Genomic DNA, 22,570 nt, shown 5'->3' with positions numbered 1-22,570 from the left:
TTCCTGGAATCAACAACTGGTAGAGGTTGGGAACGTTTCCTTTTACCTAATGCCTCTGTCCACCTAGCAGTAAACAGGCGCCAGGGAGTCGAGACAACTGCTGTGGGAAGGGGGGGGGGGGTTGCATCTTGGAGAAGGTCACCAATTCGACCTTGAGGAAACTTCGCTACAAGCCAAAAGTATATATAAATACACAGGCTTTCAGTCCCCAAACAACGGAAATTTCACCCAGCTTAACTCAAAGCCACATGATGCGGGGAGGAAGGGGGACGGGAGGAGGAGGGGGGAAAGGGAAGGGGGAGGAGGAGGGGGGAAAGGGAAGGGGGAAAGGGAAGGGGGAAAGGAGGAGGAAGGGGGAAGGGAGGAGGAAGGGGGAAGGGAGGAGGAAGGGGGAAAGGGAAGGGGGGGAGGAGGAGGGGGGAAAGGGAAGGGGGAAGGGAAGGGGGAAGGGGGAAAAGGGGAGGTTAGACGAGAACATTCCTAAGAACAAGGCCCTGGTTGTTTCACCCACTTGTGCAGTCAAATTAGTCAATCGGTTTCAGTTTCAGTCTCTCTCTCTCACCCACATACAGACACCAATTATCGCTAATGCAAAATTCCATAGATAGTAGGAAGACCAATAACAAGGGGCAATGACGGTGTGTCCACTCACAGGATGAGTGGCGCTGCCCAATACTGTCACTATGGCGGTGTGTCCACTCACAGGATGAGTGACGCTGCCCAATACTGTCACTATGGCGGTGTGTCCACTCACAGGATGAGTGACGCTGCCCAATACTGTCACTATGGCGGTGTGTCCACTCACAGGATGAGTGACGCTGCCCAATACTGTCACTATGGCGGTGTGTCCACTCACAGGATGAGTGACGCTGCCCAATACTGTCACTATGGCGGTGTGTCCACTCACAGGATGAGTGGCGCTGCCCAATACTGTCACTATGGCGGTGTGTCCACTCACAGGATGAGTGGCGCTGCCCAATACTGTCACTATGGCGGTGTGTCCACTCACAGGATGAGTGACGCTGCCCAATACTGTCACTATGGCGGTGTGTCCACTCACAGGATGAGTGACGCTGCCCAATACTGTCACTATGGCGGTGTGTCCACTCACAGGATGAGTGGCGCTGCCCAATACTGTCACTATGGCGGTGTGTCCACTCACAGGATGAGTGACGCTGCCCAATACTGTCACTATGGCGGTGTGTTCACTCACAGGATGAGTGACGCTGCCCAATACTGTCACTATGGCGGTGTGTCCACTCACAGGATGGGTGGCGCTGCCCAATACTGTCACTATGGCGGTGTGTCCACTCACAGGATGAGTGACGCTGCCCAATACTGTCACTATGGCGGTGTGGCCACTCACAGGATGAGTGGCGCTGCCCAATACTGTCACTATGGCGGTGTGTCCACTCACAGGATGAGTGACGCTGCCCAATACTGTCACTATGGCGGTGTGTCCACTCACAGGATGAGTGACGCTGCCCAATAAACTCTGCCCTCGGGGCAAAATGTAAATTCAAGGGCCAAGAGAGCGAGGGAGTCACGGCTTGCCAAAATAAACAAAACTCCAAGAATATTGAAGGTCAAATTAACCACACTGTGTCCAGGGAATCACTCCTGTGGAGTGAGAGAAATTGGTGGTTGTGGTGGTTGGGGGGGGGGGTGGAACTACCCCTCAACCTCCCTCAGAACACAACCAGATAGATGGTGGTAGTAGAGCAATCTCTCACCCCCTCCCCCTCCAATAGGGGTGGTAGGGAGGCATAACTCCCCCCAACCAAAATAACCCAAACAGGTTGTGATCGTAGTGAACTCCACCCTCTTCCCCGATTGATGAAGATTAAGCCACCCAAAAGGTGGCACGGGCATGAATAGCCCGTAAGTGGTGGCCCTTTTGAGCCATTACCAGTATCAAAAGATGATACTAGAGATCTGTGGAGGCGCAACTGCACCCTGCGTGACGGGAGATGTCTCCCGGACCAAATGGTGACCAAATGGTGACCAAATGGTGACCAAATGGTGAACCTCCCCTTCCCTGAAGAACACGTGAATATATGGGGGTACAGAACCTCCCCAACACCCCCCCTCACCTCCCCACAGAGAACAAGAACAGCGCTTGCGTCAATACCTTCCATGTTGAGAGTCTGAGGCGAGGATGAGCTTGAATTACGTCTTAATCTCTCAATAATAAACTTCACCGCAATTTCTCTACTTCGTTTTTCATCACACACGTGTATGAGTGTCTGGAGGAGATAAGGGGGAGGTATGAGGTAGTAGGGGCCGAGGTATGAGGCAGGAGGGGTCGCCTCATACCGCTAAAAACAAATTCAGCTGGATTGACAGTTGAGAATCAGGCTCAAAGAGTAGGGGCTCAACCCCCGCAAGCACAACTAGGTGAGTACTGATGGGGCTGGCCCCTCTGTGTGTGTCTCTCTCTCTCTGTCTCTCTGTCTGTCTCTCACGAAGAAAAAACAGCGATGAGGCAGGGAGGGAAAACGTGGAAGAAGAATTCAAAGCAAATACAGACAAAAGTAGGGAGTAACTGGACAAAAGTAGGGAGTAACTGGACAAAAGTAGGGAGTAACTGGACAAAAGTAGGGAGTAACTGGACAAAAGTAGGGAGTAACTGGACAAAAGTAGGGAGTAACTGGACAAAAGTAGGGAGTAACTGGACAAAAAGGGGAGTAGGAAGGGTGTAACAGCCAACCAAACTACGTACGAGTGAAAAGACACAATATGTACTTTACAACAGCATCAGCAGCAGCAGCAGCAGCAGCAGGAACTCCCCTTCCTTCCGCAGAGGGAAGGAATCATATTTTACCGTGGAAACTCCACCCAGACACACACTACCAACATTATCATACATATCTCCTCGTTGACACCCGCCCCCCCACTCACCCACCCCTTCCTCCAGTCACCCCTACCTCACCCCCCTTCCTCCTGTCACCCCTACCTCACCCCCCTTCCTCCAGTCACCCCTACCTCACCCCCCTTCCTCCAGTCACCCCTACCTCACCCCCCTTCCTCCTGTCACCCCTACCTCACCCCCCTTCCTCCAGTCACCCCTACCTCACCCCCCTTCCTCCAGTCACCCCTACCTCACCCCCCTTCCTCCTGTCACCCCTACCTCACCCCCCTTCCTCCTGTCACCCCTACCTCACCCCCCTACCTCACCCCAGTCACCACTCTGCCACCTGAGCCAGTCCCCACTCACAAGGCACTAGTACATCACCAGCCAATGCTGGAGGGGCGCTATACATCATCTTGGTTATCTTGAGGTTATCTTGAGATGATTTCGGGGCTTAGTGTCCCCGCGGCCCGGTCCTCGACCAGGCCTCCACCCCCAGGAAGCAGCCCGTGACAGCTGACTAACTCCCAGGTACCTATTTTACTGCTAGGTAACAGGTGAAAGAAACTCTGCCCATTGTTTCTCGCCGGCGCCCGGGATCGAACCCAGGACCACAGGATCACAAGTCCAGCGTGCTGTCCGCTCGGCCGACCGGCTCAGGCACCATTACAGCTTCCACCAACAGTGCCACCACCAGTGCCACCACTAGTGCCACCACCAGTGCCACCAACAGTGCCACCACCAGTGCCACCAACAGTGCCACCACCAGTGCCACCAACAGTGCCACCACCACTGCCACCACTAGTGCCACCAGTGCCACCACCAGTGCCACCAACAGTGCCACCACTAGTGCCACCAACAGTGCCACCACTAGTGCCACCAACAGTGCAACCAATAGTGCCACCACCAGTGCCACCCCTAGTGCCACCAACAGTGCCACCACCAGTGCCACCAACAGTGCCACCAACAGTGCCACCAACAGTGCCACCACTAGTGCCACCACCAGTGCCACCAACAGTGCCACTACCAGTGCCACCAACAGTGCCACCACTAGTGCCACCACCAGTGCCACCAACAGTGCCACCACCAGTGCCACCACCAGTGCCACCAACAGTGTCACCAACAGTGCCACCACTAGAGCCACCAACAGTGCCACCACTAGTGCCACCAGTGCCACCACCAGTGCCACCACTAGTGCCACCAACAGTGCCATACATATATATCATACATACATGCCATATACATACATATATCATACACTGGCTAAATCACACACACGGCTGTATTTCACCTCCACCTCACACACACACACACACACACACACACACACACACACACACACACACACACACACACACACACACTATTTGTACCTCTGGGATCTCGTAACTACACATGTACAGCCTCCTTTAAAGTGAGAGAAAGTAGCATGAAAGGACGTAAGTGGAAAAGAGTTAAGGCTCACTAGTCGAAGAAATACAAGGAAATACTCGTACCCTGTACCGGGGGGTGTCAACAAGTGAATGGACTGGAAGTACAAGTTGTAGAAGCCACCTCCATCCACAACTTTAAGGCCAGCTTCGACAGATAATTCTAACGTCAGAATCGCTGAATTACATTGTCACGGGTACAAGTAGACTAGTATACGAAGGTAACGAGCAAGACCTCATTCCCCATAGACACCGGGGAATAATAGCACAGATAGACCCTGATAGATAAGTACTGATAGACAAGTACTCTTAACAATGCGCACATTAGCACCACTGTTCACATCAGCCGTATAAACAATTCGGCATTAATTCTAGCTGGCAGCTCCTTCATCACTCCCAACATCATCACAGTTACTTAAACCCGACCGTATATCACTAAAAGGCAGCATGTCTGTCAGTAATATCGCATCCCAAGTCCAAGCTATCGGCACCCGCTTGGGAAAAGCAGTGACTGTCGGACCCCCCATCAGAGACGGATTAAATCAGCAGGTACCCCCAACTCCTCAGCCTCCCTAAAAGCATTTGCCTCGGCGATATAAGTCCTAATATCAGTGAATAAATCAATCAACCGGTTAATAACTGGGAGGTTCTACCTACATATTAGTGCGCGTGGGGGTTTGACCAGACCACACACTAGAAGGTGAAGGGACGACGACGTTTCGGTCCGTCCTGGACCATTCTCAAGTCGATTGTCAGGTTATCTTGAGGTTATCTTGAGATGATTGTTTTTTTATATATATATATATAGTGTCCCCGCGGCCCGGTCCTCGACCAGGCCTCCACCCCCAGGAAGCAGCCCGTGACAGCTGACTAACACCCAGGTACCTATTTTACTGCTAGGTAGCAGGGGCATAGGGTGAAAGAAACTCTGCCCATTGTTTCTCGCCGGCGCCTGAGATCGAACCCAGGACCACAGGATCACAAGTCCAGTGTGCTGTCCGCTCGGCCGACCGGCTCCCCTTATCCACGAGGAGGATTATCCACGTGGATTATATGTATCATAGAAGGCAGGAAGTCACGATGTATTTATTATTATTATTTAAGGCAAGCCATCCACACCACCACTTACGGGCTATTCATGCCCGTGCCACCTCTTGGGTGGCTTAATCTTCATCAATCACCAGGCTTGCAGTGGCATCGTTGTCACCTCTAACTGCTTGTTCCCATACCTACACCCTCTCTTGGCTGGAGTTCTGGGAGTAGTAGTTCTCCCCCAAGCCCGGCCCGAGGCCAGGCTTGACTTGTGAGAGTCAAGAGAGGCAGAGACTCAATCTAACAAACTTTTCTCTACTTCCTCTCTCTCTCTCTCCCTCTCTCCTCTCTCTCTCTACCCCACACGCCCCTCCGGTAAGCCGTAACCCAACCCGGAAAAACCATTAGTCACAACATGCAAACGACAGCCCCACACACACACTACACGCATGAGACCACACACACACACACACACACACACACACACACACACACACACACCATCGGCTATGCAAATAATGCACACTATGGACACTCAAGTGTAACTTAAATACTCAAAAGAGTCATAGGAGAATTGCCAAAAACAACTTCAGTGTTTTGTCTACTGAAAAGGTAAAATAACCAAGAGTGTTGGGCTGGAGGCGGCCCCCATACAAGGACTTTACTGCAGGTATAATAAAGACTTCGAATATAAGTACACCAACACACACAGACACTCCTGAGAGTGTGTCTACACCCCAAGCTCATCCTGGGGTTAGGCTCGTCTTTTCATAGTTTGATCTAGAAGGCTGTTGCTTGCACCGACCCGCAAGTTTACATATCCATTACAATCCCATACATTTACCAAATGTATGGGATTTCACAGCCTGGTGGACCAAACTCTCACAAGTCAAGCCTGGCCTCGGGCCGGGCTTGGGGAGTAGAAGAACTCCCAGAACCTCATCAACCAGGTATCAACCAGGGTTCAGAAATACATCAAGACCCACATATTAAATACGGTACATATATGGACACACACTTATAAAATTGATCCCACTAACGCAGCCAGTCTCACACAGAGCCCCCACACACAGCTGGACCCACAAAATAAATACATCCAGAAAACGGCCATTTAACATTAATCAAAAGCTCATAAACTTGTCAAGAAGCTGGCACTAAATCATAGCCGGCCCGCGGTGAAGGCTTGGCATGTCGGAGGCGCGGGTGAGGGCGTGGGGGCGTGGGGGCGTGGGGGCGTGGGTGGGGGGCGTGGGGGGCGTGGGGGCGTGGGTGAGGGCGTGGGGGCGTGGGTGGGGGCGTGGGGGTGTACTCAACTAGTTGTGCTTGCGGGGGTTGAGCTCTGGCTCTTTGGTCCCGCCTCTCAACTGTCAATCTACTGGTGTAGATAGAGAGGGGGTTGGCGGGTGCCTGGAATGAACTTTGCCATGTGTTTATGAGGACGGGCTGCTTGCTTTGCTAAATGAACAATGGGGTTTAATTCCTGAACCCATTATGTGCCTCTAACCCTTTCCACCACCGCCTACGGGTTGGGCATGGGGTTATCTTGAGGTTATCTTGAGTTAATTTCGGGGCTTTGTTTTTAGCGTCCCCGCGGCCCCGGTCCTCGACCAGGCCTCCACCCCCAGGAAGCAGCCCGTGACAGCTGACTAACACCCAGGTACCTATTTTACTGCTAGGTAACAGGGGCATAGGGTGAAAGAAACTCTGCCCATTGTTTCTCGCTGGAGCCCGGGATCGAACCAGGGACCACAGGATCACAAGTCCAGTGTGCTGGACCCCCGTTGAAAAGCAGAGGTGCAACAGGTACTCTGAGAGAGAACTCTTATCAACATCAGAGGCCCGAGACTGTTCAACACGCTTCCACTACACATAAGGGGCATAACTGGCCGACCCCTCACAGTGTTCAAGAGAGAACTATCAACATCAGAGGCCGAGACTGTTCAACACGCTTCCACTACACATAAGGGGCATAACTGGCCGACCCCTCACAGTGTTCAAGAAAGAACGGGATAAGCACCTCCAAAGGATACCTGATCAACCAGGCTGTGACTCATACGTCAGGCTGCGAGCAGCCGCGTCTAACAGCCTGGTTGATCAGTCCAGCAACCAGGAGGCCTGGTCGACGACCGGGCCGCGGGGACACTAAGCCCCGGAAGCACCTCAAGGTAACCTCAAGGTAAGGTGCTCTCCGCTCGGCCGACCGGCTCCCTCAGTACACAGTAAATGACTAAACTGGTCAAATCAGGTCATTGTTACGTATTAGAAACAAGGTAGGCCTCCAGCACCGACCCTTGCGGTACTCCACTCGTAACCTCTGATACCTCTTCCCTCGCTGTGTTCCACGTGACGGCCGCCAGCACTACACACAAGTCACCTTAGCCTCTCCACCCCAGCCCCAAACCCCGCCAGGACCCGGACCACAACCCCAACACAATGTATTAGAGACGCTACAAAGTTGCAAAGTGACCATACGGCTGAGACCTTCCCCCATGCCTCTCTCAATCTCCTCAAATCTCTTAAGAACATAATCGCGGCCAGAACATGGAGACTTCATCACGGGTGCGGATTAGTGGGAGGGCCGCGGTGGGTGACAGTGGCCGCCCTCCAGCCGAAGGGTGACGCAGTGGTCGCCGACATGATTCAGTAGCTGGGGGCCTACCCTTGGTCAGCTTATGACTCTGGCCGTCATGTGGGCCTGCGGGCCGCTCCAAGCAACAGCCTGGTGGACCAAACTCTCACACGTCAAGCCTGGCCTCGGGCCGGGCTTGGGGACTAGAAGAACTCCCAGAACCCCATCAACCACGTATCATCCAGGTACTCAAATAATTGTACTCAAATAATTGTACTCACCTAATTGTCCTTGCGGGGGTTGAGCTTTGGCTCTTTGGTCCCGCCTCTCAACTGTCAATCAACTGGTGTACAGATTCCTAAGCCTACTGGGCTCTATCATATCTACATTTGAAACTGTGTATGGAGTCGGCCTCCACCACATCACTGCCTAATGCATTCCATTTATTAACTATTCTGACACTGAACAAATTCTTTCTAACGTCTCTGTGGCTCATCTGGGTAATAAGGTATTAGCCGACGGGTGACAGTGGCTGCTCCCTGTGGCTGAAGAGTGGAAGAAGTATAACACCAGGCAACATGGGTTTAGGAATCGCAGAAGAGCCCATACAGCCATAACCTGATCTACGAGCATATAGCCAATGCAATGTCGAACAAATGATCCGTTTAATATAGTGCTTAGAGACGTTTCGAAAACTTTTGATGAAGTCTGGCACACAGGCCTAAAATACATCGGAGCTAGGCCTTACACAGATTCATTGCTACGCTCTGCAACCTTAGACATCAGCAGCTACTTGGGTGATATAATAGAACAGAAAGGTGGAGTACCACAAGGAAGCTGCCTCTCCCCCACTCTATTCAACATAACCCCAACATGGGAGACTACATCACATACGCTGATGATGTCACTCACATAATATGCCAACCAGGACCATCAAAGCCGCTACTAACCAACACGACCAAGGCAGCGATTGAATTCATAAACAAGCTTGAAAAGCAATTGCCAATTCACGGCACAATAACCACAAAATTGAAGCACATTTCAAGGCCAAGCTAGATGCCTCCTTGCTGTAGGGGCATCTGGCAGTCCTGCCATTCCCACTACACAGTGGAAGGTGAACTAGCAGACAGGGCGTTGCTCTCGAGATGTAATAATAGATCAATAAGAATAATGAGAGCGCGAGCAAGATGCTGGGGTCAGCATCTTCCAGGGGCCGAGATCATCTATCGATTGGATACCCAATGAGACATCCCTCCACCCACCGCTTGGTTCCTGCTTACCCGGCACTCCACACCCGCCTTTCTCAGCCCTGGTACCCCTGACCCACGTCCCCTTAGGTCCTCCACGCCCTCAGACGCCGCCCACCACCCCTCAGACGCCGCCCACCACCCCTCAGACGCCGCCCTCAACCCCTCAGACGCCGCCCTCAACCCCTCAGACGCCGCCCACCACCGTCTGAAGCCGCCCACCACCCCTCAGACGCCGCCCACCACCCCTCACACGCCGCCCACCACCCCTCAGACACCAACCCTTACCAACCATCAATTAGTACTTGACACTAAAACTGCATCTCCTGGAATGCAAGCGGAATCTATATGTGGAAAACATTACAGGAACCGATTCCAAATTTGCAAACTAAAATGATTTCTTTCGAGACCAAGAGGGTGGCAATGTGCAAAATAGCCCACTGTAAAAACAAAGGGGGGGGGGAGGCGGGCAGGACTTAAGTACACTCAGAGCTAACTGTAATTATAAGAACATAAGAACAAAGGTAACTGCAGAAGGCCTATTGGCCCATACGAGGCAGCTCCTATTTATAACCACCCAATCCCACTCATATACATGTCCAACCTGCGCTTGAAACAATCGAGGGACCCCACCTCCACCTTCAAATTATGAAGACTAAACACTTTTCATCGAAATATAAAGAATAAATTGTCAGTTCTCTAAAAACACCAACTCGAGAACATTGCAGCACTAACAACCTAACGGATCAGACCACCAACCAGTAAGAGAGACGGGCAGTTATCTTGAGGTTATCTTGAGATGATTTCGGGGCTTTTTTTTTTTAGTGTCCCCGCGGCCCGGTCCTCGACCAGGCCTCCATCCCCAGGAAGCAGCCCATGACAGCTGATTAACACCCAGGTACCTATTTTACTGCTAGGTAACAGGGGCATAGGGTGAAAGAAACTCTGCCCATTGTTTCTCGTCGGCGCCCGGGATCGAACCCAGGACCACAGGATCACAAGTCCAGCGTGCTGTCCGCTCGGCCGACCGGCTCAAGGTGTCTTCCCTGGCAGCGGGAAGACTCATTCCCGGAACCCACAAAAGGTAGGTAGGTAGGTAGGTAAATAGGTAGCCCATTTACCTTCATATTACCTTGAGGGGGATTCCGAGGATCAATGTCCCCCAGAAGCCCGGTTTCTGACTACGTCTCGAGGTTGGTGGTCTAGTCAACCAAACCCCCCCCCCCCCCCCTCGACGGGAGACATCTCCCGTCACGCAGGGTGCAGTCGCACCTCCACAGATCTCCAGTATCAGCTCTTGATACTGGTAATGGCTCAAAAGGGCCACCACTTGCGGGCTATTCTTGCCCGTGCCACCTTTTGGGTGGCTTAATCTTCAATCAATCAATCAATCAATCCCCCCCCCCATAACCTTCCCAACCTCAACCCTCATCACATTCACCCCCCTGCAAGCACAAGACGCCCCCCCTGGTTGATGGGGTTCTGGGAGTTGTTCTACTTCCCCAAGCCCGGCCCGAAGCCAGGCTTGACTTGTGAGAGTTTGTTCCACCAGGCTGAGTTTTGCTCCTCCCCTTCTACAAGCATTACACACCACATCCTACACACAATCTACATTATACACCCTTCCTTCATGTCCTTTAAACATCCCATCCACATCCTACATACATTACATATTTGATACACCACCACCATATTAAATTTTGATATGATAGAACCCAACAGGCTCAGTAATCTGTACTCCAGTGGATTGACAGTCGAGGCGGGACCAAAGAGCCAAAGCTCAACCCCCGCAACCACAACCAGGCGAGTAATTGTGGTAATTGTGCTATAGAGTACATCTAACTCCTCTGCCCCCTCCCCCTTAATAACCCTCCTTCCTTTCTGGCATTCTCAATTATTGAAGACTCCCTGAAAACAATTTCAATAAAGCCAAGAAGTTGCTATGATCTTCGTGTCGACATTCTGCCTTGGAGTTCCAAGAGGAGGCTGGAGTTGTCACTTGAACTTGTAGCAGGATCAGCCCCCCAGCAGTGTGGGAGAGAGGAACAGAGGCTGACACTGGTTGATACCTGGTTGATGGGGTTCTGGGAGTAATTCTACTCCCCAAGCCCGGCCCAAGGCCAGACTTGACTTGTGAGAGTTTGGTCCACCAGGCTGATGCTTGGAGCGGCCCGCAGGCCCACATATCCACACTCCAAGGGGTTCCAAGGGTGTGCTCCTTCAGGATGCGATGATGAAGGCTCCTCTAGCCTGACAATCGGTACTCGAGTGATGTCTAGTCGTGCGAGCACAACCCCGCGAGGACATACACAAAGGACAGCAGCCAAGCACCCAGGGACAATAGCACAAGCCAGAAGTTTCTCCAGAATATCCCGGTAATAATGCCGCGTCAAAAAATGTTCCAAAACGTGGCAGCAAACCGCGCGAGGCGCCATTCTTGGCGTTCCTGGAACTCTTCTGCACTTGAGTCGAGACCTCCGGCTGGAGACTAACAGCCGGGGCTGTGTCCCAGCGTTTATGTCTCTCTTGACGCAGCCAGTATTAATGCTGGCCACCACCACTCTACCACTATCAACACTAACCAATACCACCATCTTCCACTATCATCAACTATCACTACCACCTTACCACCGGAACCTGGCAAGGTTGGTGGGTAGTCCACACGTGTCCGTGTGGACTACTACTTGCCCCGAGGGGCGAGTTTATTGGGCAGCGTCACACATCCTGTGAGTGGTCACATCGCCATAGCAGCATGTACAACACTCCCCAATAGGAAGAAAACCCGCTGGGTTGTTCATCCTGTACTAGCCCAGAAGAAACATGCCGAGATGCCAGGCAAGATGCTTTGCAATAGATTAAGGAGTAACTGAGAAACATCAGACACACCGGACACACACAGGTGTGTATCCGGTGTGTCCTGTGTGTCCTGACTCCATACACAGTTTCAAGTGTAGATATGACAGAGCCCAATAGGCTCAGGAATCTGTACACCTGTTGATTGACGGTTGAGAGGCGGGACCAAAGAGCCAGAGCTCAACCCCCGCAAACACAACTAGGTGAGAACTAGGTGAGTACAGGGAGCCGATCGGCCGAGCGGACAGCACACTGGACTTGTGATCCTGTGGTCCTGGGTTCGATCCCAGGCGCCGGCGAGAAACAATTGGTAGTTTCTTTCACCCTATGCCCCTGTTACCTAGCAGTAAAATAGGTACCTGGGTGTTAGTCAGCTGTCACGGACTGCTTCCTGGGGGTGGAGGCCTGGTCGAGGACCGGGCCGCGGGGACACTAAAGCCCCGAAATCATCAAGATAACCTTAAGATATTTATTGAGACAAAGAAATACATCTCAAAATGATAAGAGTAACTTAGACTATTTCTACAACGTGGACATAATCCCCAGCAGAAGAAGGCTGGGTGGTGGTGGGCCTAATGCACAGCCCATGTTGGCCTTTGTCCCACTCCCTTGCCGCCACAACACCCTGGGCCTCTCCCGTAAGTGGTCCCACTTGCTCCTTGCCCCCTCTCACCCACACAACCGCACCCCCCCCCTCACCCGTCAACCCTTACCTGCCCCCTTGTTCCCTACACTCTCTTGCAACCCACACTCCCTTTGTTGGTCACTTGTGACAAGATTATTGATGTGTGTATTTGTGTGGGTGATTAGATATGTATATGTATACGTATATATATATGTACATGTATGTATGAGAAACAATGGGCAGAGTTTCTTTCACCCTATGCCCCTGTTACCTAGCAGTAAAATAGCAGCTGTCACGGGCTGCTTCCTGGGGGTGGAGGCCTGGTCGAGGACCGGGCCGCGGAGACACTAAAAAGGCCCGAAATTATCTCAAGATAACCCGTCATCCAATTCCACCCCCCCACCCCCCTCGCTCACATACACACGTCAAATGTGTTCATCAACACCCAACACGTGTCACCAACAGTCCTCACGTCTCACTTTCCCCGCTCACATTCCGCTATTATTCCTCTTCATTCACTTCATTTAACCTGTGCCATTTCATTCATTCTCCCGCTTCACTTCATTCCTTCTGCTTCATTCCCTTAGTTGAATATATTTTTCCTTCACATGTTTCGGCCGCAACTGGCCGAGCGCTCGACCCAGGACAGGACCAGAAAGCCTAGACTTCTACAACTTAACTTCTGAAGACCTGCCACGTCCAGCAGGCCTTCACAAAAGCCACCACATGGACCACACCCCCTCGTGTCCTATCCCCCTAAAAACCTATCCCGCTATGGACAGTGAATGACGAAGGGATGAGAGACATAATCGAGAGAGATGGAGGGATGGATAGTGGGGGGGGGAGGTTAGAGACTGTGAAGAGGATAGAGAAAGTGTTGAGAAGAGGGGGCATTTGTGGGGGGTAGAGGATAGCTAATCGGATAGAAGGAAGGACTGGGGAATAGGAGGGAAAGGGACAGGGGAGGACAGGAAGGAAACTGGTGTTGGCTGTGGGGAAGGGGGAAGAATGGGGGTGCCTGAAGCTGTTCAACCTAGTTCACTCCATCGTTATCGTGTAGGAAGACCCACACATCTATGGATTACCAAGTGTTTGGACCGAACTGTCGATTACATAGCCCAACACATTTATGCTTTTCTAGTGTATAATTACTCTGATAACTATAGTTTAGACCCTCGGGCCAACTTCACTAACACGACGGTATATACATACAGCTAACGCAATCGTCTGTAGAACTTCTCTACCTTCTCGTGGCTCAATATTATCATCGTGATGTCGACGGTAGATCCTTAACCCTCCCTACGGCGTCGACAAGTCACCATCTTCCACGGGTCGTAGTTCACAAGAGAGTGGATCATCTCGTCACAACTCCGCCATAAGGCTGGTCATACAACTAGGCCGTGTCGACAGGGAGGAAGAGTGTAGAGTACTGTCCTAACCAGGTTCTGACCTGAACCAATTGCCTCGCCCGGGGATTCTGATTGGCCAACAGACTTCCCGCCACCGGACGCGCCACGCCGCGTGGGTCGTTAACAACCTGTATGGTTGTTAAGTCGTTCCCCACGTAACATTTAGTAGGAAAGCAGTACTCTTAAGTACCACTACTTATACTCTGATGCGACGCAATAACACGATAAAAGAAACTTCCTTTAACACCAGTAAGGTCAGCAGACTTCCAAAGGCTACCTCCCCATTCCAAAGGCTACCCCCCCGTCTTCCAAAGGCTACCCCCTCTTCCAGAGGCTACCCCATCTTCCAAAGGCTACCCCCTCTTCCAGCGGCTACCCCCCTCTTCCAGCGGCTACCCCCCTCTTCCAGCGGCTACCCACCTCTTCCAGCGGCTACCCCCCTCTTCCAGCGGCTACCCCCCTCTTCCAGCGGCTACCCACCTCTTCCAGCGGCTACCCCCTCTTCCAGCGGCTACCCCCTCTTCCAGCGGCTACCCCCTCTTCCAGCGGCTACCCCCTCTTCCAGCGGCTACCCCCCTCTTCCAGCGGCTACCCCCCTCTTCCAGCGGCTACCCCCTCTTCCAGCGGCTACCCCCTCTTCCAGCGGCTACCCCCTCTTCCAGCGGCTACCCCCTCTTCCAGCGGCTCGCTACAAGCAGCTCTAATGAGAGTTTGCACCACCTGCTCATGTAGAACTGACTACACAAACTCTTTCAGCAGACATGCTCACTTACTATGCGTCACTGTGTAACTGAATGAGGAAAAAATCCCGAAATTCAGAAATTACCATCAATGGAGTTTAAGATGTGAGCACGTACTTGATCCATAATTATGTACTACGAGAACTCAAAGAGAAAGACAGAATGAGAGAGAGAAAGAGCGCGAGAGAAAGAGAAAGAGAAAAAGATCAAGAGAGAAAAAAACAGACAGACAGACAGACAGACAGAGACAGACAGACAGAGACAGACAGACAGAGACAGACAGACAGAGACAGACAGACAGAGACAGACAGACAGAGACAGACAGACAGAGACAGACAGACAGAGACAGACAGACAGAGACAGACAGACAGAGACAGACAGAGACAGACAGAGACAGACAGACAGAGACAGACTCGCCTGAGTCAAAGCACAACAGGCGCGGACAGCAAAATAAGTGCTTGCACCCAGCTCAGCATAGGACCAGATCTCTTAAATCTCATGAATATAAACCACTGTATTATAAGTGGTGGGAGGAGGTGGCGGCTGTGGCTGTCTGAGCTTTATGCAAAGTCTCCACAAAGACGACAGTACATCGGAGGGTCGAGAGGCCGCCCCTCAAGTTACGAGACAACGCAATCTTATCCTCAACTTAAGCTCCTGTGTTTAATTATCTGTCATGGCAGAAGGCAGGACACGGCTAAGCCACTCCTCCAAATTATCGCTACAGCGCCGACCCTCTCTAACCTGACCAATAAATTGTATAAAGCCATTACAGGTATTCCTGTGCTACAGCGGTGAGTTCTTGGTGGTGCTGGCTGGAGCTTGAAGCTCCAACGTATTTTCAACAAACTGTAAGCAGGAATCGTCGTATTTTCAACAAACTATGAACAGGAATCGTCGTATTTTCAACAAACTATGAACAGGAATCGTCGTATTTTCAACAAACTATGAACAGGAATCGTCGTATTTTCAACAAACTATGAACACGAATCGTCGTATTTTCAACAAACTGTAAACAGGAATCAACGTCTTTTCAACAAACTGTAAACAGGAATCGTCGTATTTTCAACAAACTGTAAACAGGAATCAACGTCTTTTCAACAAACTGTAAACAGGAATCGTCGTATTTTCAACAAACTGTAAACAGGAATCGTCGGATTTTCAACAAATTGTGAACAGGAATCGTCGTATTTTCAACAAACTGTAAACAGGAATCGTCGTATTTTCAACAAACTGTAAACAGGAATCGTCGTATTTTCAACAAACTGTAAACAGGAATCGTCGTATTTTCAACAAACTGTAAACAGGAATCGTCGTATTTTCAACAAACTGTAAACAGGAATCGTCGCATTTTCAACAAACTGTAAACAGGAATCGTCGTATTTTCAACAAACTGTAAACAGGAATCGTCGGATTTTCAACAAATTGTGAACAGGAATCGTCGTATTTTCAACAAACTGTAAACAGGAATCGTCGTATTTTCAACAAACTGTAAACAGGAATCGTCGCATTTTCAACAAACTGTAAACAGGAATCGTCGCATTTTCAACAAACTGTAAACAGGAATCGTCGGATTTTCAACAAACTGTAAACAGGAATCGTCGGATTTTCAACAAACTGGACAGAAATCGTCGCCGTCTTCACATTCACAGTCTGCTCCTTCAACACCCTCATCGTCTGGCGGTGGAAACTACGTGATCCCGCGACGAACGAACACAAACATCTTAAGGACCTGGCATTCGGCAGGCGCTACAGGCTGTCCAGAAGTATTTGCACTCGTCTCTGCGTCTTCCCACCTCCTTGTGCCTCCTCACATACCCGTCCTAGTATACAGAAAAGCGCGAGATCATCTGTCTTTCGCGCAGTAATCTGCTGGGTCGCGGCAAGCCACCCGTGCGCGAGCGTGTGCCCCGAAGTCCTCGGTCCTGTGACGTACTCTTCACGCGCCGATGGGAATGGAAGTGAAGGTTCAAACGAGGAAATGACAGCTGTAAAAACATGTGAAGGGATGAAGAGGTAGGTGTGAGATGGAATGGGAGATGGGATCTTGAAGGTGGAGGTAGAACACACACACACACACACACACACACACACACACACACACACACACACACACACACACACACACACACACACACACACACACACACACCAGTAGTTTCAAAGCGTTATATGACAAAGAGTGCTGGGAAGACGGGACACCACGAGCGTAGCTCTCATCCTGTAACTACACTTAGGTAATTACATGAGGCGCAGAGAGGGTGGTAGCAGGTTGGTGTTGTTATAGATTCAGCTACTCGGAACAAGTTCCAAGTAGCACGGGCTATGGTGAGCCCGTTATGGACTTACCTGGCACAGGAGCGGGGCTGTGTCCAGCAGGTCGTACGTGTGGATGTCTAAGAGAAAGGCAAGTGGGGTTCCCAAGGATACAACATGGCTTATCTGCTTGATACCTGCTTGATGGGGTTCTGGGAGTTGTTCTACTCCCCAAGCCCGGCCCGAGGCCAGGCTTGACTTGTGAGAGTTTGGTCCACCAGGCTGTTGCTTGGAGCGGCCCGCAGGCCCACATACCCACCACAGCCCGGTTGCTCCGGCACTCCTTGAAGAAAACAATCTAGTTTTCTCTTGAAGATGTCCACAGTTGTTCCAGCAATATTTCTTATGCTCGCTGGTAGGACGTTGAACAACCGCGGACCTCTGATGTTTATACAGTGTTCTCTGATTGTGCCTATGGCACCTCTGATCTTCACTGGTTCTATTCTGCATTTTCTTCCATATCGTTCACTCCAGTACGTTGATATTTTACTGTGTAGATTTGGGACTCCTGTCCACCTCAAGTCTTCACCCACCAGCGCCTCCCCACCGCCTACCGCACTCCATTCCTGTCCAATGCCACTCTATTCATCAAGTGTCCAAAGGCATCGATAAGGAAATTGATGGCGGTCCAATAATTCTCTCAGCCTTCCTCCCCTGCTGTCTGCTAGACGCCGCCAAGAGGCAGCCATTGTACTGGACAGTGCCAAAGTGTTACTCCATATTCTCCCTTAAAGACCCTTCCTTGGCACTGCTAAAATGCCTTCTCCCTGGCACTTGTTTGCTTGAAAAAGAGGCCGTCAGGGAGGCAATCAGACTTACGGCATTTAAGTTTGATTAAACGTGATCAGATGAGACGTAATGTCTGCAACAAGCCGTAAGTCTCATCTTAGAAAGTTTTTGATTTCCCACTATACCTGTTACTACTAATTGCAAGCAACATATTCCATTTATAAAGTAACATTGTAATTACTTGGTGTGTGTGTACACCTGTTCACTTTAGATAAGTGATGAGTTTAACAAAAAAACACTTACGTGGACACTTGTGAACACCTAACGAGATGAGAAGACAGACACGCACACACACACACACGGAATGCATTAGGCAGTGATGTGGTGGAGGCTGACTCCATACACAGTTTCAAGTGTAGATATGATAGAGCCCAATAGGCTCAGGAACCTGTACACCAGTTGATTGACGGTTAACAGGCAGGACCAAAGAGCCAGAGCTCAACCCCCGCAAGCACAAATAGATGAGTACACACACACACACACACACACACACACACACACACACACACACACACACACACACACACACACACACACACACACACACACACACACACACACAACTGAGCATTGTAAATCCCTGAGAAGAGTAAGGCAAGAGTGGGGCTTCGATAAACACCATGACGACCAAACACAGTGATGGAGGAGGTTTGAAGTTGATGAGTTGAGCAAAACACGGCGTTGGCAATCCACCGCTCGATGACCTCATGTGGGGGGGGGGAGAAGAAACAAGGATGCTGCACACACCATATATGGCCAGGATGAAGGCACGAGGAGGTACACAAAGGTACACAGGTACACAATGAGGGAGACACGTGAATGGTCGGCGTCTGTGATGTCTTGTAAGTGACCTGGAGAAGGTGCTGATCGGTCCCAACATTAGCAAGTACACGTATCCCTTGCAGACGAGAAGTACACCTATCCCTTGCAGACGAGAAGTACACCTATCCCTTGCAGACGAGAAGTCACCTTCTGTGGTTGAGTGTTCAATAAACCCTTGAAGTATATGTTTAACACATCTCTAACCCTGTCCATGGAGGACAGAAGAAAATGTATATATGCTGGTTAGCATTGTAAATGTCTGGCCACGTCTGTGGTAGAAAAAAAAAGCCCAAGTGAATCACCGGGATTGAAGCTTACAAAGATAAAAAAAATCCCTAAAGGTGTATCATGTTAGATAATAATCCCTGAATGTGTAGCAAGTTAGATAAAAATCCCTAAAGGTGTATATGTTATATGATAATCCTTAAAGATGTATCATGTTAGATAATAATCCCTGAAGGTTTATCAAATTAGATAATCCCTGAAGGTGTATCAAGTTAGATAAAAAAAATCCCTGAAGGTGTATCAAGTTAGATAAAAAAAATCCCTGAAGGTGTATCAAGTTAGATAAACTGACCTTTTCTCCAGTGAGCACCAGCCACAGTAGGGGTCCCGCGCCCCCAGACACGAGGAACAGTTGGTGTAGACGGCGCAGCTCTCAACCCGGTACTTGGTCACCTGCAAGACACAAAAACATTCATCACAAAATTGAAATAAGTTTATTGAGGTAAAATACACACAAAGGGATGAGGTAGCTCAAGCTATTCTCACCCCGTTCAGTACATCGTGTTAATACATACATAGACACACATCACAAGCAATAAACATATTACCAAACATTCTGAGAGATAAACGTATACATTTCCTCCTTTACACAAGTAGTATGGTATCAGACGTACACATATCTTGAGGTTATCTTGAGATGATTTCGGGGCTTTTAGTGTCCCCGCGGCCCGGTCTTCGACCAGGCCTCCACCCCCAGGAAGCAGCCCGTGACAGCTGACTAACACCCAGGTACCTATTTTACTGCTAGGTAACAGGGGCATAGGGTGAAAGAAACTCTGTCCATTGTTTCTCGCCGGCGCCTGGGATCGAACCCAGGACCACAGGATCACAAGTCTAGCGTGCTGTCCGCTCGGCCGACCGGCTCCCCTCCCTACATATATACTTTTGCGTTCATTACACAATGTTTATGGTCGTCCACCGTACCGACATTACCCCTCATGTGCGGGGCTCTGTCGATAACGTCTTGTCAAACAAAAAAGCGACAGTTTAGATACATATATCGCGGAGAGAGAGACGGTAAGGTGCACAAAGATAATATAAATGATATTCCAGAGTGCTAGTTATTAGCAGTCAGTCTTAGAAACGGGTCACTTGCCAGTGGCGGCTGCCATAACCTCACTACAGCTCAAATATACTCTGCGTTGCCACTGGCCTAGACACAAACCACATTTACCAGGGGCCAGATTCACGAAGCAGTTACGCAAGCACTTACGAACCTGTACATCTTTTCTCACTCTTTGGCGGCTTTGTTTATAATTATTAAACAGTTAATGAGCTCCGAAGCACCAGGAGGCTGTTTATAACAATAACAACAGTTGATTGGCAAGTTTTCATGCTTGTAAACTGTTTAATAATTGTAACCAAAGCCGTCAAATTTTGAGGAAAGATGTACACGTTCGTAAGTACTTGCGTTCGTAAGTACTCCAAGGACTCGTTCGAGGGAGCATAGGTCAACGGTAGCCTGGGGCCAGATTCACGAAGCAGTTACGTAAGCACTTACAAACCTGTATATCTTTCCTCAATCTTTAACGGCTTTGATTACATTTATTAAACAGTTTACAAGCATGAAAACTTGCCAATCAACTGTTGTTATTGTTATAAACAGCCTCCTGGTGCTTCGGAGCTCATTAACTGTTTAATAATTATAAACAAAGCCGCCAAAGAGTGAGAGAAGATGGACAGGTTCGTAAGTACTTGCCTAACTACTTCATGAATCTGGCCCCAGGACCCTAGCGGCCGTTGTGTGTAGGTGACAAGGACCAACCCCGGTGCTTGATGGTGGTCTTTATGTGACGAAGGCTCAGTAGCGTCGCCGCGGAAGCCGTAAAAACCCGCTAATGGCATAATGACTCAATTCGCGGTAACGAGCGGCCGCGTTAGTGTGCCCGGATGTTTCTGCACGGAAAATAAATACTCGGGAGATGGGAGTATTTATTATTATAAGTGAGCGAGGCGGAAGCAGCGGCGAGGCAAACGCAGCTCTCGTAAAGACTCTCCATTGAAAAAAAGCTTCACCGCAAATGGATTATAACAAATGTGTAGTGGTATGGGAGCGGCAGAGGCCAGGGGTCACGCAGATGAGTCCCGGAAACCACAAGGAGCAGCTGCTGCTGCTGCTGTGGCTGTGGCTGCTGCTGCTGCTGCTGCTGTGGCTGCTGCTCCGCCTGGTGGATGGCTGGCACCTGTGAGGCAGCAGCAGAAACTGGCCCATCAGTAATGCTACCGTGTCGTTACCACCCCTAGTTCTACCTCGTGACCGCAGACAGCACCCCAACCAGGTCACAACCGCAGACAGCACCCCAACCATGTCACAACCGCAGACAGCACCCCAACCATGTCACAACCGCAGACAGCACCCCAACCATGTCACAACCGCAGACAGCACCCCAACCATGTCACAACCGCAGACAGCACCCCAACCATGTCACAACCGCAGACAGCACCCCAACCATGTCACAACCGCAGACAGCACCCCAACCATGTCACAACCGCAGACAGCACCCCAACCATGTCACAACCGCAGACAGCACCCCAACCATGTCACAACCGCAGACAGCACCCCAACCATGTCACAACCGCAGACAGCACCCCAACCATGTCACAACCGCAGACAGCACCCCAACCATGTCACAACCGCAGACAGCACCCCAACCATGTCACAACCGCAGACAGCACCCCAACCATGTCACAACCGCAGACAGCACCCCAACCATGTCACAACCGCAGACAGCACCCCAACCATGTCACAACCGCAGACAGCACCCCAACCATGTCACAACCGCAGACAGCACCCCAACCATGTCACAACCGCAGACAGCACCCCAACCAGGTCACAACCGCAGACAGCACCCCAACCAGGTCACAACCGCAGACAGCACCCCAACCAGGTCACAACCGCAGACAGCAACCGCAGCTACAAGCACCACACTCCAACCCGTTCTCGCAAATTTAATAAGTCAATATTGACTTATTAAATATGTGCATAGGTGACATACTTAACATAATAGTTTCCCTTGAAAAGCTTCATAGAAAACACCAACCTTACCTAACCTACTTAGTATGTTAAGATAAGCATCTTGTTGCTTCGTAATTACAATTATTACCTAACCTATAATAGGTATAGGTTAAGTAATAATTGTAATTACGAAGCAATAAGATGCTTATCTTAAGATACTAACAAGGTTAGGTAAGGTCGGTGTTTTCTATGAATCTTTTTAAGGGTATCTATTATGTTTAGTATATCACCTATGCACGTAGTTAATAAGTCAATATTGACTTTACGAATTTGCGAGAACGGGTTGCACACTCACACCCTCTACTCTACCAAGGAAGAGTCAAAGTAGCAGTGTACAACCATCTTTTAATTCCCATTAATCCAAGATATACAATACTCCTTACATCTTACCAAGCCCCACACACCTTACCAAGCCACAATTACAGTTACCCTGTCATGTCACCTCGCACAAAGCGTGGGAAACAGGACACTGAAATTCCATCTGGTTGAGGGTGTAGCGTGGGGCCGGCTGGTTGGTACTAAGCCAGCCGGCCGGCCGGCTGGTAGCACCGCTGCGGTGAGAGCTGCTTGATAGTGAGCCAGCTGT

The 22,570-nt window shown here is 50.3% G+C and overlaps 1 protein-coding gene across 1 annotated transcript in view; it reads right to left on the bottom strand.

Annotated features, from left to right (window-relative positions):
* The window catches only part of LOC123746651 (plexin-B), a 206,755-nt gene that overhangs the window by 171,801 nt on the left and 12,384 nt on the right, over nt 1-22,570 (bottom strand). Inside the window, exon 5 of the mRNA XM_069316872.1 lies at nt 19,261-19,361. Coding sequence (XP_069172973.1) covers nt 19,261-19,361 — 101 coding nt within the window. The remainder of the gene's footprint in view (nt 1-19,260; nt 19,362-22,570) is intronic.

Source organism: Procambarus clarkii, chromosome 85 (genome assembly GCF_040958095.1).
Source record: "Procambarus clarkii isolate CNS0578487 chromosome 85, FALCON_Pclarkii_2.0, whole genome shotgun sequence".
In the NCBI taxonomy this organism is placed as follows: domain Eukaryota; kingdom Metazoa; phylum Arthropoda; class Malacostraca; order Decapoda; family Cambaridae; genus Procambarus; species Procambarus clarkii.
Note: the sequence above shows the minus strand (reverse complement) of the source record. Positions and strands in the feature narration are given on the sequence as shown.